The sequence below is a fragment of the Monodelphis domestica genome, chromosome 2 (assembly GCF_027887165.1).
Source record: "Monodelphis domestica isolate mMonDom1 chromosome 2, mMonDom1.pri, whole genome shotgun sequence".
In the NCBI taxonomy this organism is placed as follows: Eukaryota; Metazoa; Chordata; class Mammalia; order Didelphimorphia; family Didelphidae; genus Monodelphis; species Monodelphis domestica.
This window is the reverse complement of record NC_077228.1, coordinates 69643907-69657883: the sequence shown is the minus strand read 5'-3', so window position 1 is coordinate 69657883 and position 13977 is coordinate 69643907. Positions and strand designations below refer to the sequence as shown.

The 13977-nt window shown below is 37.8% G+C and overlaps 1 protein-coding gene across 5 annotated transcripts in view; it reads right to left on the bottom strand.

Annotated features, from left to right (window-relative positions):
- Positions 1 to 13977, bottom strand: part of RABGAP1L (RAB GTPase activating protein 1 like) — a 705349-nt gene that overhangs the window by 278211 nt on the left and 413161 nt on the right. For all 5 annotated transcript variants that reach the window (XM_007480823.3, XM_056815570.1, XM_056815569.1 and 2 more), the window contains one exon: positions 13480 to 13593. In XM_007480823.3, coding sequence (XP_007480885.1) covers positions 13480 to 13593 — 114 coding nt within the window. The remainder of the gene's footprint in view (positions 1 to 13479; positions 13594 to 13977) is intronic.

Below are 13977 nucleotides of genomic sequence, written 5' to 3'. Positions count from 1 at the left end.
TGAGGAAGGACTTTTTTCTCATGAGAGTTATTGTCTTCAGAGTTATTTTGAGGAAGTCCTTTTTAAAAAAACAACTGTATAAAAGGTTTGTGAGGAGTTAGCAATAAAATCTATAAACGGTTGCTTCCTGTGTTTACTAAAGAAAAGATGAGAAAGGGCTCACTAATCCTGAAAAGAAAAATGAAGATATTTAATTGACTTTAAATTATTGTCTGAAATGAGGTAAATGATTTAAGACCAAGGTTCCAGACAAGTGTACAGAAGTGTACTACTTCTTTTGGGGGTTGGAGATAAGTTTGGTGGAGACATTGCCATATCAAAAATACTCTTTAAAACCTTACTAAGATTTATTGGGACACTGTGTGTATATTCATATTTATTTAAACCTAAAAATAAGAGTAATTACTCCTTTAAGTTGTTGTATAACAATCATTATCTTCAGTAGGTCTTTCTTGATGATTCACAATTTCTACTGCCCTCCCTCCCTTCCTGCCATTCTTCCATCTAACTATTTGGTATACCTCTGAATTTATTTATGTATTTTTAAATGTTTTTTTAATTAATGCTTTTTAAAATGTGTTATTGTGTCTTCCACTAGAATATAAGCTCTGTGGGAATAGGGATGCTTGTGTTCTTTGCACTTTTATTTCCAATGACTGGGACTGTGCCTGGCACACAGTATATAATAAATACTTGATTGATTAATAAATGGAAAATAGGCTCTCTCAAGTTCTTTGGATAATTAATATTTAATGAATTTGGATGAAAGATTTGAGCTAATTAGTTAAGTAAGAAGTGCCAATTTGTTAATGGACTAAATTATCCAACACACTAACAGATTGCTATATAGACCTTAGAGATATAAGGGATAGAGCTGTACAAGATCCAACTATATTAACAAGAGGAGGAGGTTCATATCCTGGTGACACTAAGTGACATCTGAGGTGGGCAATAGGAAAGGATAAATGGTCACGAATGCTTTTTGATGTGTAGCAACTACTGCTATCAGACTCAAGGACATTTAAGTGCCCCTGGTGCGAGATCTATATTAATCAGGTCGACAAAGAACCAAAATAAAAAATCAATGAGGTGAAAAATAATTCATACCTATTGCTAGAAATGCTAAGTTGAGATACAAAAGTATAAATGAGGCAAGTAAATTTTGTAATTATATTTGAAGCTAGAAAAACCAATATTGATTTGCATATTTTAGAATCATGAAGCCCACTCAACAGTGTCATTGCTAGAAATGCAACTTTTAGCTTTGTAGCAAAGACTAAATATAGTATGCTAAAAGAACATATTTAGAGAAAGAAAGGTGGGTTTATTTTTGTTTTGTTCTTTCAAACCCTTGCACAATCAAATTATTAACCTAAAAAAACAAGTTATTGATTTCCTTGAAATATATTCAGTTCCCACTATTAAAGTCACAGTGGTAGCCTCTTTTTCAAGAAATAGTTACTTTGATCAGAAAATGAGAAAAAGCAACATGCTTCAGATTAAATGGTACATGACAGGTCACTTCAATCTATGCTGTGGAGAACAATATTTTTGCTGATTGCTTTGAAAAACTGGACTGATGTTTCCTCATGAAGAGGTGTAAGCCTGAAAATAGACCAGGAAACGCTACCCCATTGTTTGCTGTCACAATCATATGAACCTAATGAAGACAATTAGGCAAAAATCTTCAAAATGACAGCAGAGGGCCATCAGAGCACTCGTCATAAAACAAATAACCAACACTTAACATAGAAGAAGAGAGAACTTGAAATGCCAGGAAAAACATTGGGCTTAGAGTGAGAAAACCTGAGGCTCTAAGAAGCTATATGGCTGTGAGAGAAAGTCACTTAAGTCCTCTGGGCCTCAGTTTATCCATATTCCAAATAGTATAATATTAATAGCAGTACATAGTTCATAGAAATATAGAGTGCTTTATATGTGCTACAACTGTTGGTACTATAAACTGGTAACATTATAAGATGCATTAAGTTTTTTGTTTTGTCAGAAATGACTTGTCCCAAGTTGCATAGAAACTTCTTTTATGATGAGTCACATTTGGGGCAGCTAAGAAGCCCGGAGTCGGGAGGACCTGGTCTCAAATCTGGGCTCAGACTCTTCCTAGCTGTATAAGTGATGTGGGCAAGTCACTTAACTGCGTTTCCCCAGCCCCTGCCCTTCTGTCTTAGAGTTGTTACAAAGATAAGAAAGTGAGGCTTTTTTTTTTTTTAATGACTCGTTTTAGCAAGGATCCACTCAGTTGGTAAAATAAAAAATAAAACAAAACTGCAAATCAGAGAGTTGCTCCTTCTTGCCTATCTCCCAGAGTACTATTTTGATATGTGTAACTGGCTTAGCAAAAATCTGAAGCAAAAAGCTAGACCTAGCCATTTAATAGCTGCAGAAAACTTCTTCAAATTCTTGTTACTATTTTCAGCCCTAAATTTTTTGACTTAAGATTTTCAACTTCCTCACACAAATTCATGACAACAGAAGAAGCTTTGAACCATCTTGATTTCCTTTTAGTCAGAAGATGAGATTAAGAGAAGAAACTAGAATTGACAGCCCCATTAAAACATGACAGCAAGTTTTTAACAGTCTTCTCTCTTATCTGACAGCTCAGATCATTTCTTATTTCACCAGGGCTCATAAAAAACTTTTCTCAACTCCAGTGTCACTCTTCCAACCTTAAAACTAGAGCTATATTCCAGACATTATATAATTGGAATTCTCCCAATACCTTCTTGCTCATTCCAAGAACACTGTACACAGGATCATGGGCCACCACAAATCTGGTTTGGTAGTGACCATTCCTGTTTTCGTTGTTTTTGCTGTTCAGTGGTTTTGTCATGTCTGCCTATTTGTGACCCCATTCAGACTTTTCTTGGCAAAGACATTGGAATGGTTTGGCATTTCCTTCTCCAGTTCATTTTACAGATAAAGAAACTGAGGCAAACAGGGTTAAACAACTTGCCTAGGGACACACAGCTATTAAGTGTCTGAGGCCACATTTGAACTCAAATTCTACACCCCATACATACATACATACACTCCAACATTACATTCACTGCACAGCTGCCCCAATAATTGAGATGTTGTCCTTGTTGTTGTACAATCAATTTTCAGTCAGGGCCAATTTTTTGTGAGCCATTTGAGTTTTTTGTTTTTGGCAAAGATACTTAAGTGGTTTGCCATTTCCTTCTCCAGATCATTTACAAATGAGGAAACCAAGGAAAACAGAGTTATGTGACTTGCCTCAGTTCATATAGTTATCAAATTTCTGAGACCATATCTGAGCTCAAGAAGATAAATTATCCTGACTAAAGGACTAGTAGTCCTTCCACTGAGCCACCCAAAGTAGATAGAAAGCCAGCTCTGGAGATTGAAGGTCCTGGGTTCAGATTTGGCCTTGGAAACTACCTAGCTGTGTCCCTGGGCAAGTCACTTAACCTCCAAGGTCTAGCCCTCACTACCCTTCTGCTTTGAAACCAATATTAGTATTGATTCTAAGACAGAAGGTAAGAAATTTAAAAAAGACAATCCTAAATAGAAAATTTCTTTAAAATAATTTTACTCTCTATTAGAGATGTCATAAATTTTTTTTCTGTTTTTCTTTTTCTTTTTCTTTTATTTTTTTTAAAATATATTTTATTTGATCATTTCCAAGCATTATTCGTTAAAGACATAGATCATTTTCTTTTCCTCCCCCCCCCACCCCCCATAGCCGACGTGTAAGTCCACTGGGCATTAGATGTTTTCTTGATTTGAACCCATTGCTTTGTTGATAGTATTTGCATTAGAGTGTTCATTTAGAGTCTATCCTCTGTCATGTCCCCTCAACCTCTGTATTCAGGCAGTTGCTTTTTCTCGGTGTTTCCACTCCCATAGTTTATCCTTTGCTTATGAATGGTGTTTTTTTCTCCTGGATCCCTGTAAGTTGTTCAGGGACATTACACCGCCACTAATGGAGAAGTCCATTACGTTCGATTATACCACAGTGTATTAGTCTCTGTGTACAATGTTCTCCTGGTTCTGCTCCTCTCGCTCTGCATCACTTCCTGGAGGTTGTTCCAGTCTCCATGGAACTTCTCCACTTTATTATTCCTTTTAGCACAATAGTACTCCATCACCAACATATACCACAGTTTGTTCAGCCATTCCCCAATTGATGGGCATCCCCTCATTTTCCAGTTTTGGGCCACCACAAAGAGCGCAGCTATGAATATTTTTGTACAAGTCTTTGTGTCCATTATCTCTTTGGGGTACAGACCCAGCAGTGCTATGGCTGGGTCAAAGGGTAGATATTCTTTTAGCACCCTTTGGGCATAGTTCCAAATTGCCCTCCAGAATGGTTGGATCAGTTCACAGCTCCACCAGCAATGAATTAATGTCCCTACTTTGCCACATCCCCTCCAGCATTCATTACTTTCCTTTGCTGTTATGTTAGCCAATCTGCTAGGTGTGAGGTGATACCTCAGAGTTGTTTTGATTTGCATCTCTCTGATTATAAGAGATGTAGAACACTTCTTCATGTGCTTGTTAATAGTTTTGATTTCTTTATCTGAGAACTGCCTATCCATTTCCCTTGCCCATTTATCAATTGGAGAATGGCTTGATTTTTTGTACAATTGATTTAGCTCATTATAAATATGAGTAATTAAACCTTTGTCAGAGGTTTCTATGAAGATTTTTTCCCAATTTGTTGTTTCCCTTCTGATTTTAGTTATATTGGTTTTGTTTGTACAAAAGCTTTTTAGTTTGATGTAGTCAAAATTATTTATTTTACATTTTGTGATTCTTTCTATATCTTGCTTGGTTTTAAAGCCTTTCCCCTCCCAAAGGTCTGACATGTATACTATTCTGTGTTTACCCAATTTACTTATGGTTTCCTTCTTTATGTTTAAGTCACTCACCCATTTTGAATTTATCTTGGTGTAGGGTGTGAGGTGTTGATCTATTCCTAGTCTCTCCCACACTGTCTTCCAATTTTCCCAGCAGTTTTTATCGAATAGTGGATTTTTGTCCCAAAAGCTGGGATCTTTGGGTTTATCGTATACTGTCTTGCTGAGGTCGCTTTCCCCCAGTCTATTCCACTGATCTTCCTTTCTGTTTCTTAGCCAGTACCAAATTGTTTTGATGACTGCTGCTTTGTAATATAGTTTTAGGTCAGGGACTGCAAGGCCCCTATCATATGTGTTTTTTTTCATTATTTCCCTGGATATCCTTGATCTTTTGTTCTTCCAAATGAACTTTGTTATGGTTTTTTTCTAAATCAGTGAAGAAGTATTTTGGTAGTTCAATGGGTATGGCACTAAATAGATAAATAAGTTTGGGTAGGATGGTCATTTTTATTATATTGGCTCGTCCTATCCATGAGCAGTTAATGTTTTTCCATTTGTTCAAGTCTAGTTTTAGTTGTGTGGTGAGTGTTTTGTAGTTGTGTTCATATAGTTCCTGTGTTTGTCTTGGGAGGTAGATTCCTAGGTATTTTATTTTGTCTAAGGTGATTTTGAATGGGATTTCTCTTTCTAGTTCTTGCTGCTGAGCTGTGTTGGAGATATATAGAAAAGCTGATGATTTATGTGGGTTTATTTTGTATCCTGCAACTTTGCTAAAGTTGTTGATTATTTCAATTAGCTTTTTGGTTGAATCTCTAGGATTCTTTAAGTAGACCATCATGTCATCCGCAAAGAGTGATAACTTGGTCTCCTCCTTGCCTATTTTGATGCCTTCAATTTCTTTTTCTTCTCTAATTGCTACTGCTAGTGTTTCTAGTACAATGTCAAATAGTAGAGGTGATAATGGGCATCCTTGTTTCACTCCTGATCTTATTGGGAATGCATCTAGTTTATCCCCATTGCAGATGATATTAGCTGTTGGTTTTAGATATATACTGTTTATCATTTTTAGGAATGACCCTTCTATTCCTATGCTTTCTAGTGTTTTTAATAGGAATGGGTGTTGTATTTTATCAAAGGCTTTTTCTGCATCTATTGAAATAATCATGTGATTCTTGCTAGTTTGCTTGTTGATGTGGTCAATTATGTGGATGGTTTTCCTAATGTTGAACCAGCCCTGCATCCCTGGTATGAATCCTACTTGATCATGGTGAATGATCCTTCTGATCACTTGCTGGAGTCTTTTTGCTAGTATCCTATTTAAGATTTTTGCATCTATATTCATTAGGGAGATTGGCCTATAGTTTTCTTACTCTGTTTTTGACCTGCCTGGTTTTGGAATCAGTACCATGTTTGTGTCGTAAAAGGAGTTTGGCAGAACTCCCTCTTTGCTTATTATGTCAAATAGTTTGTATAGTATTGGGATTAACTGTTCTCTGAATGTTTGATAGAATTCACAGGTGAATCCATCAGGCCCTGGGGACTTTTTCTTGTCTTGTCTATAGTCTATAGTCCCTTTTAACAAAATATAATTACCTTCCCTATCCCTTTTGATCAGGTCTATTTTTGCATTGGCTTTATCAGATATCATGATTACCACTCCTGCCTTCTTTCTATCAGTTGAAGCCCAGAAGGTCTTACTCCATCCTTTAATTCTGACCTTGTGGGTGTCAACCCGCCTCATGTGTGTTTCTTGAAGACAACATATGGTAGGGTTTTGGATTCTAATCCATTCTGCTATTCGTCTACGTTTTATGGGTGAGTTCATCCCATTCACGTTCAAAGTTATGATTGTCATTTGTGGACTCCCTGGCATTTTGATTGCCTTCCCTAATTCTAACCTTTTCTTCTTCGGCTCTACCTTTTAGTCCAGTGATTTACTTTGAAACAGTCCCCCTTGTCCCCTCCCTTGATGTTTCCCTTTTTAGTCCCTCCCTTTTTGTTCCCTCCCCCTCCCCCCTCTCTTTCCCTCCCTTTTTGTTCTCCCTCTCCCCCTCCCCCCCTTGGTTTTCCCTTCTCCTTACCCTTGTTGGGTAAGATAGAATTCAAGATCCCAATGGATCTGGATGTTTTTCCCTCTCAGAGCTGATTTCCCTGAGATTGAGGTTTAAGTAACAGCCCCCCTCTCTTCCTCTCCTTCTTATAGGAGTTTTCTTCCCCTCCCCTTCCCATGTGAATCTTTGTGTGAGAATGATTATTCTATTTGGTCTTTCTTTACCCCCTATTTATACATTACATTTTCCCCACATGTTAGTATACATAGGTTGATATAAATGTAGTCCTTATAGAAGAGAGTTTGAGTAAAAGAAGAAGATAACATTTTCCCCTTTCCTTAATATTTACCTTTTCAGGTATTCCTTGCTCTTTGATTTTCGGTATCAAACTTTCCACAGAGCTCTGGTCTTTTCTTTGCAAAAAGTTGGAAGTCTTCTATTTTGTTGAATGCCCATACTTTCCCTTGGAAGTATATAGTCAGTTTTGCTGAGTAGCTGATTCTTGGTTGGAGACCCAGCTCTCTTGCCTTTCTGAAGATCATGTTCCATGCCTTACGATCATTCAGAGTAGAACTTGCAAGGTCTTGGGTGACCCTGATTGGCATTCCTTTATATCTAAATTGTCTTTTTCTGGCTTCCTGTAGGATTTTTTCTTTTGTTTGATAGCTTTGGAATTTGGCAATTACATTCCTGGGAGTTGTCTTTTGGGGGTTTAGTGTAGAAGGTGTTCTGTGAGCTCTGTCAGTGGCTGTATTGCCCCCTTGTTCTAGAATCTCGGGGCAATTTTCTTTGATGATATCTTGTATCACCATGTCCAGTTTGGTGTTTATTTCTGGCTTTTCTGGGAGTCCAATTATTCTTAAATTATCCCTTCTCCCCCTATTTTCCAGATCTATCACCTTGTCGGTGAGATATTTTATGTTCTCTTCTAATTTCTTGGTATTTTGGCTTTGCTTTATTGATTCTTGCTCTTTTACACGATCGTTGTCTTCCAGCTGCCTGATTCTGGCCTTTAAAGCCTGGTTTTCTTTTACAGTTTGGTCAAACTGGTTTTGTAGATGCGTGAATTTCTTTTGCATTATTTCCAACTTTTCCTCCCAGAAGGCTTCCATCTTTTTGGTCATTTCTGATTCAAATTCTTCATAGGTTTGTGGAGAGTTTCCATTTCCTTTGGAAGGTTTTGGAGCATTTTCTTTTATATTATCTTCTGTCTGCTCTGTATTTTGTATTTTGGCTCCATAGAATGTGTCCAAAGTCGCCCCTTTCTTCTTATTTTTCTTGGTATTTTGGGGCTTCTGTGGTTCTGTGGAGTTTGCCATTTCTGAATGTGGAGGATTAGTTTTTCTTGTCTCTGTCTGGTGATCAGAGGCTTTAGTCCTGGGCTGATTGTCTATGAGCTTTCCCTGGGTTAAACTGAATATGCCTCACTGGAACTGGAATGGAAGGGTCGGACCACGAGACCACACTCTCCCCCCAGCTCGCTTTCCGGAAGTTGCCTTCAGAATCGCTGGCCGTGAGGCTGTTTCCTCGGCCTGCGGGGGGATGGGCTGCAGCTTTCCCAAGCTCTAGGGCAAGGACTTTCACTGAGACTTGGATAGCAGGATCCAGCCCGTGAGGCTGTCTTGCCCGCCCTGAGGGTTGCTGTTGTTTCGACCAGCTCTCTGCAGCAGAAGCCCCAGGCAGTAACTTTCACCGGGACTGTAGAAGGCCCTGAGGGTTCTGCTCTCTGAGCCCGGCCGGGCTGCGGCTTCCGGGAGCCTTGGACTCTGCGCTCCTACCCCTGAGGTCCGAGGGATCTCGGGTTCTGGCTTTTAAGGGGAGCCGTACCTTTTGATCTGGGTCCAGGTCCAGGAGGAGGGTTCCCAGGGTCTGTGCTGTTGATCGTTTTGAATTTCGGCGCCTTAGGAGCTTATCGTTTGAGATCGGTCGGGCGAGATGTCATAAATTTTTTGATCAAATCATGGAGTATCTTTTTTTTTCTTAAACATCATGATTATTGCCTTCTAGAGAGAGGTCAGTATGCTCTTAAGTTTTAAATACTTGTATATTTCTAGCTCTGGATGACACATCCTTATATAAAAAGATCTCTCAGAAGAATACATTCATAATCGTGTTATTATCCTTCATAATGACCAGAATTTTTCTCAAAAAACCAAGGGAATAAAGTAGCAATGATCCAATTCCAAAAATGCTACATTCTTCAGAGATCTTTTTTTGCCAGTATTTAAATTCCAAGCCAACTCAATTAATGAGGGCAAGTAGGGATATTACTAAAGGTAATTTTAAAATAAAATCCACCTAGGGTTTTCCGGGTAAACATGGTTAGTTTAGAAGCAGGAATATACCTCTCCACATTGCCTACTGATATAGACTACCTAAAAAGGCCAAGAAAACTGAATTCATATGAACAAAGGGTCTCTACAGTAGGGAGCAGCTGAATATACCTGGAATTTGGGCATTTCCACACTAGAAAGGGGTGAAATAGCTTCTACCAAAACGCAAGCTGATCTACCCTCCCCCACCCCACCTTCAGAGCCAGTATGCTAGATTCAGAGCCAGCCAGCAAGAGAATCAGTGAGCAAGCAAGGGGCACCTCTAAGGCCTACCCCTGAGAGCAGCTAGATTGGAGACCCCAACAGGAGGAAGACTACAGACCTGGGGTGTGGAGATAGCAAAGAGAAGGGCGGCAAACAATAGAAGCTCCAGAGATGAGAGGCATGGCCTCAGTTAAAAAACCTCACTCCTTAGCCCCATACACCAAGAGCCTACCCTCCTCACTCAAACTTCGGACTGGAAGGGAAGGAAAAAAATAATGATGGTAAACAATGCCCAGGAAAAACAAATTCTCAACACCAAGAAGAACAAGAAGAAGGCTTTGATCCTGGATAATTTTTATGGAGGAAGAATCCAGACTACAGAGGAAATGACAGAAGAAGTTGAACAAATAAATGCATCTAAGCCTTCCAAAAAAAATAAATGGAAATTGGGCAAAAGCTCTTGAAGAATTTAAATCAGAGCTTATGAAAAAGATGGAAGAATATTGGCAAGAAAAGTGGGAAATAGTTCAAAGAGAAAATAACAGTTTAAAAGACAGGAACTCCCAATTGGAGAAAGAAGCATAGAAATCAAATGAAATGATAAATAAATTAGAGACCAAAATTAAACAGCTGGAAGCCATGAAAAGCAGGATAGACCAAACTGAGAAGGAAAATCAAAAGATTATAGCAGAAAACCAGTCTTTAAAGACGAGAATTGGGCAATTAGAAGCCAATGATCTCATAAAACAGCAAGAATTAATAAAGCAAAATCAAAAGATTGACAAAATAGAAGAAAACATGAAATATCTCACTAAGAAGATGACTAACCAAGAAAATAGGTCAAGAAGAGACAATTTGAGAATCACTGGTCTACCTGAAAACCCAGAAATAAACAGAAACATTGAAATCATACTACAAGAAATTATCCAAGAAAACTTCCCTGATGTTCTTGAACAAGTGGGCAAAATAGACATTAAAAGAGTTCACAGAGCACCCTCTGCACTAAATCCTCAAAAGACAACCCCCAGGAATATAATTGCCAAATTTAAGAGCTTCCAAGCTAAGGAAAAATTTTTACAAGAAGCCAAAAAAAGACAATTCAGATATCAAGGAACCCCAATCAGGATCACATAAGATCTGGCAGCTTCCAAACTAAAGGAACACAAGGCTTGGAATATGATATTCAGAAAGGCAAGAGAATTGGGTCTTTAACCAAGGATCACCTACCCATCAAAACAGACTATATACTTCCAGGGGAAAGTTTGGGCATTCAACAAAATAGAAGATTTCCAAGTATTTGTAAAGAAAAGACCAGAACTAAATGGGAAGTTTGATATCCAAACACAAAGATCAAGAGAAACATGAAAAGGTGGCTATATCTTCCTATCAGACACATATATTCTATATCACAGAATGTTGCAAGTGGAGGCACTCCTTCTGCTCTCATTATACTGTTGCACTGACCATTCCCTGAGCTAATGATATACTCTATCTCTGTGTTTTTCTTGCTTTAAGATACAGCTCAAACACCATCTTCTACAGGAAGATTGATCTGATCTCACCACCTACTAGTGCCCTCCTTTCCAAACCATTTGGCATTCAACTACTTTGTATGTGTTTGGTTTATTTTCTTGATATTTATACCCTCTGTATTTATATGCATTTATCTACAATACAAACGCACTGAAAGTAGGGATTTTTTCATTCTTTATATTTGTACCACTATTGCGTGGCACAGTACCTTACACATAAGTTTTTTATTTAATAAATATGTTATTTATTATTCTTCAATTAATCTTCAAAGGATGATTTTCTATCATATCAAAATACTTTAACTCTAGTAAGGAAAAGGCAAGGGAAAATGGTTTCATTAGAGGAGAAATGCCAGTATTATTTTTTTAAAAATCTCATAATAGGAATAAGGGCTAAGGAACTATGATTCCATTAATGAGGAACTTCCTGAGCCAGAGAAGGTCACCGTCTTCTCTATGACTTAGAAAGTGGCTTAGAGCTGCAAGAGGCTAAATGACTTGCCTAGCTCGGGTCAACAGCTAGTATATGACAAAGGTAATAAGGCTTGAACTCAGGTTTAGGGTAGCTTTGATGCTAGCTCTTATCTACTATGCCAATGGCCCTCAAAGTTTTTTATCTCAAGACCACTTACACCTTTAAAATTATTGAGTAGGATACCCAGAACTTTTGTTTATATGAATTATTTTGATCATTATTTACTACAGTAGATATTAAAATGTTTTAGTATTATTATGAAAATAATATTGATTTCATATACCTACTTCAGGGGTCTCAAGCATTTCCAGGGTTCATCAACCACACTTTGAGAATGACTGTACTATTCTATATTGCTTTTTGTGTTTTTTGTTTTTGGTATAAGATGAATGAAAGAAACCAACACACACACACACACACAAAATAACATCTATCCAGAAAGGAAACTATGCCTAAAAGTACAACTGACTGACCACTGAAAGGTCATATTTCAATAGAAATGCCAAATTTTGATTATTTATAAGCTGATGAATGAATTAATGAATTCAGGTACCCTTTTCCCCCTGCCCCAACTTGCTGCTACCTGACTTTTGGTCATGTTTATACTGATTAAAAGCTTAATTTGTGAGTCTTTTAAATAAAATCAATTTGTTAGTAAATTTGATCATCTGTCTGAGGGGATGAAAAATAAAACTTTTGGCTATTATGGGGATTTCAGGATACTCTGTATTGATACTGTTCTCTATAAAAGCCATTGTGGAATAGTACATAAAGTGCTAGGTTTACAGTCCAGAAAATGTGCATCCAAATTCCATCTCTGACACTGACCATCCTGGTAAATTTAGGCAATTCACAACTTCTGTATCTTAGCATGTTTTAGGACTTATCATTGAAGTCACAGAGGCAAATCCCACCATGGGAATTCCCCTACCTAAGGAAATCACGTGTCCTTCACTATATACTGGAGGATAAAGAAGATAATTTAGTACATGCTATATAGTCTTAAGAAATGAGATTTTTGAAGGACAGCAAAAAGAAACATTGCCACAGGCTATGCAACTATATTAAAATGCTGGCAGGAACAGGAAGCTTTGGTTTCCAGGCAGATCAAAATTTAAAGTTTGCAAATTGTTTTTTCTGCAGGCATTCTACCCATGAAAGGGAAGCGACACTGCGTAACAAAAACATCTAGTTGAAATGGAGAAAAGGCATGGGAAAGCAATATTATCAGAGTAGTCATAGGTTTTCAGAAATGAGAGTCAACCTAATCTTTTCTCTTTTCTAGCTACTGGTTAAAAAAAAATTAGGATGGTTCAGTTTCCAACATTTACTATACACGTGGAGTGAGATAAAAAGAGATAAAAACAGATAGAGACAGAAAAAGACAGAGCCAGAGAGTACCAAAGAAACCGACAGAGACAAAGAGACAGAGAGAAAGAGGGGGAAGGTAGAGGGGGAAATGGGGGGAGGGAGGGAGAGAAAGAGACAGAAACAGAGAGTCTGAGAGAGAATTTACATAGTTGTGTGCTCCTTGTCTTCCGCAATAAAATCAGCAACAGGGTTTGGTTTTTACCCTTTTCTTTGTATCCCCATCATTTTAGCACAGATCCTGGCATATAATAAATGCTTAATAAACACTTATTGACCAACTTATTGATATCCTTATGTACTCCAGAAGGGGAGAACCAGCTGCTAATTCTGTGTGTTTCCTTTTGGTTTTCTATGTTAGTACTGACAGAACCTTCTGTTAACTTCATTATAAAGGCAAAGCAAACTTCAAGCCATACTGTGTTCCAGCTCACAGAAAATAGGATTCCAAGTCAAGAGGATCATGAGGGCACACGGGTAGGACAGGGAAAATATAATGAAAATATTATGCCGTCACTGAGTATTAATATTATACAGACCAAAGTTGCAAATAAGAAATAAAACCATTTCTAAATATAGAACAAATTTGCAGAATGCAAGATGTGGACTTGGAAAACAGTCCTCTTTTATTTTTTTGTTTTGTAAGAAAGAAGAAAAGTCAGGATGGAGAGGCAGTACCTTGCAGATTTTATATAGGGATTCTTGACCATCTCCTCCAGTGTCCTTGAAATGATCATGTGCAGGAAATGTTCGATGAATGTCTCGTGTTATAACACTCTCCTGGGCAGAGTCCTTAGGGAAAAAAAAAAAGACCACAAACATGAAAAAATCTTTACAACAGACCAACTGATTAAATCAGATTAAAGAACCAGTAACCTCAGACTCCCTTACACACACACACACACACACACACACACACACACACACACACACACAAAATAAGGCATATAGGCTCCTATAATATATGACATCTGCCTTAGGGAAACAAATATTTCTTTCAGAAAGACAGGCTCCAGAAGCTCCAATATGGGTGCCATTCTAAGCCCAGTGGGAAATGATTACTCATTCAATTACTGTTCTGTTATTCTTGGAAATGTTGGTTATTGTATCTGTCTGAATGTCAAGAAAATAGGCACTGACTCCTTCTAGCAACCCCAGTGAATGCATTTATTTTCC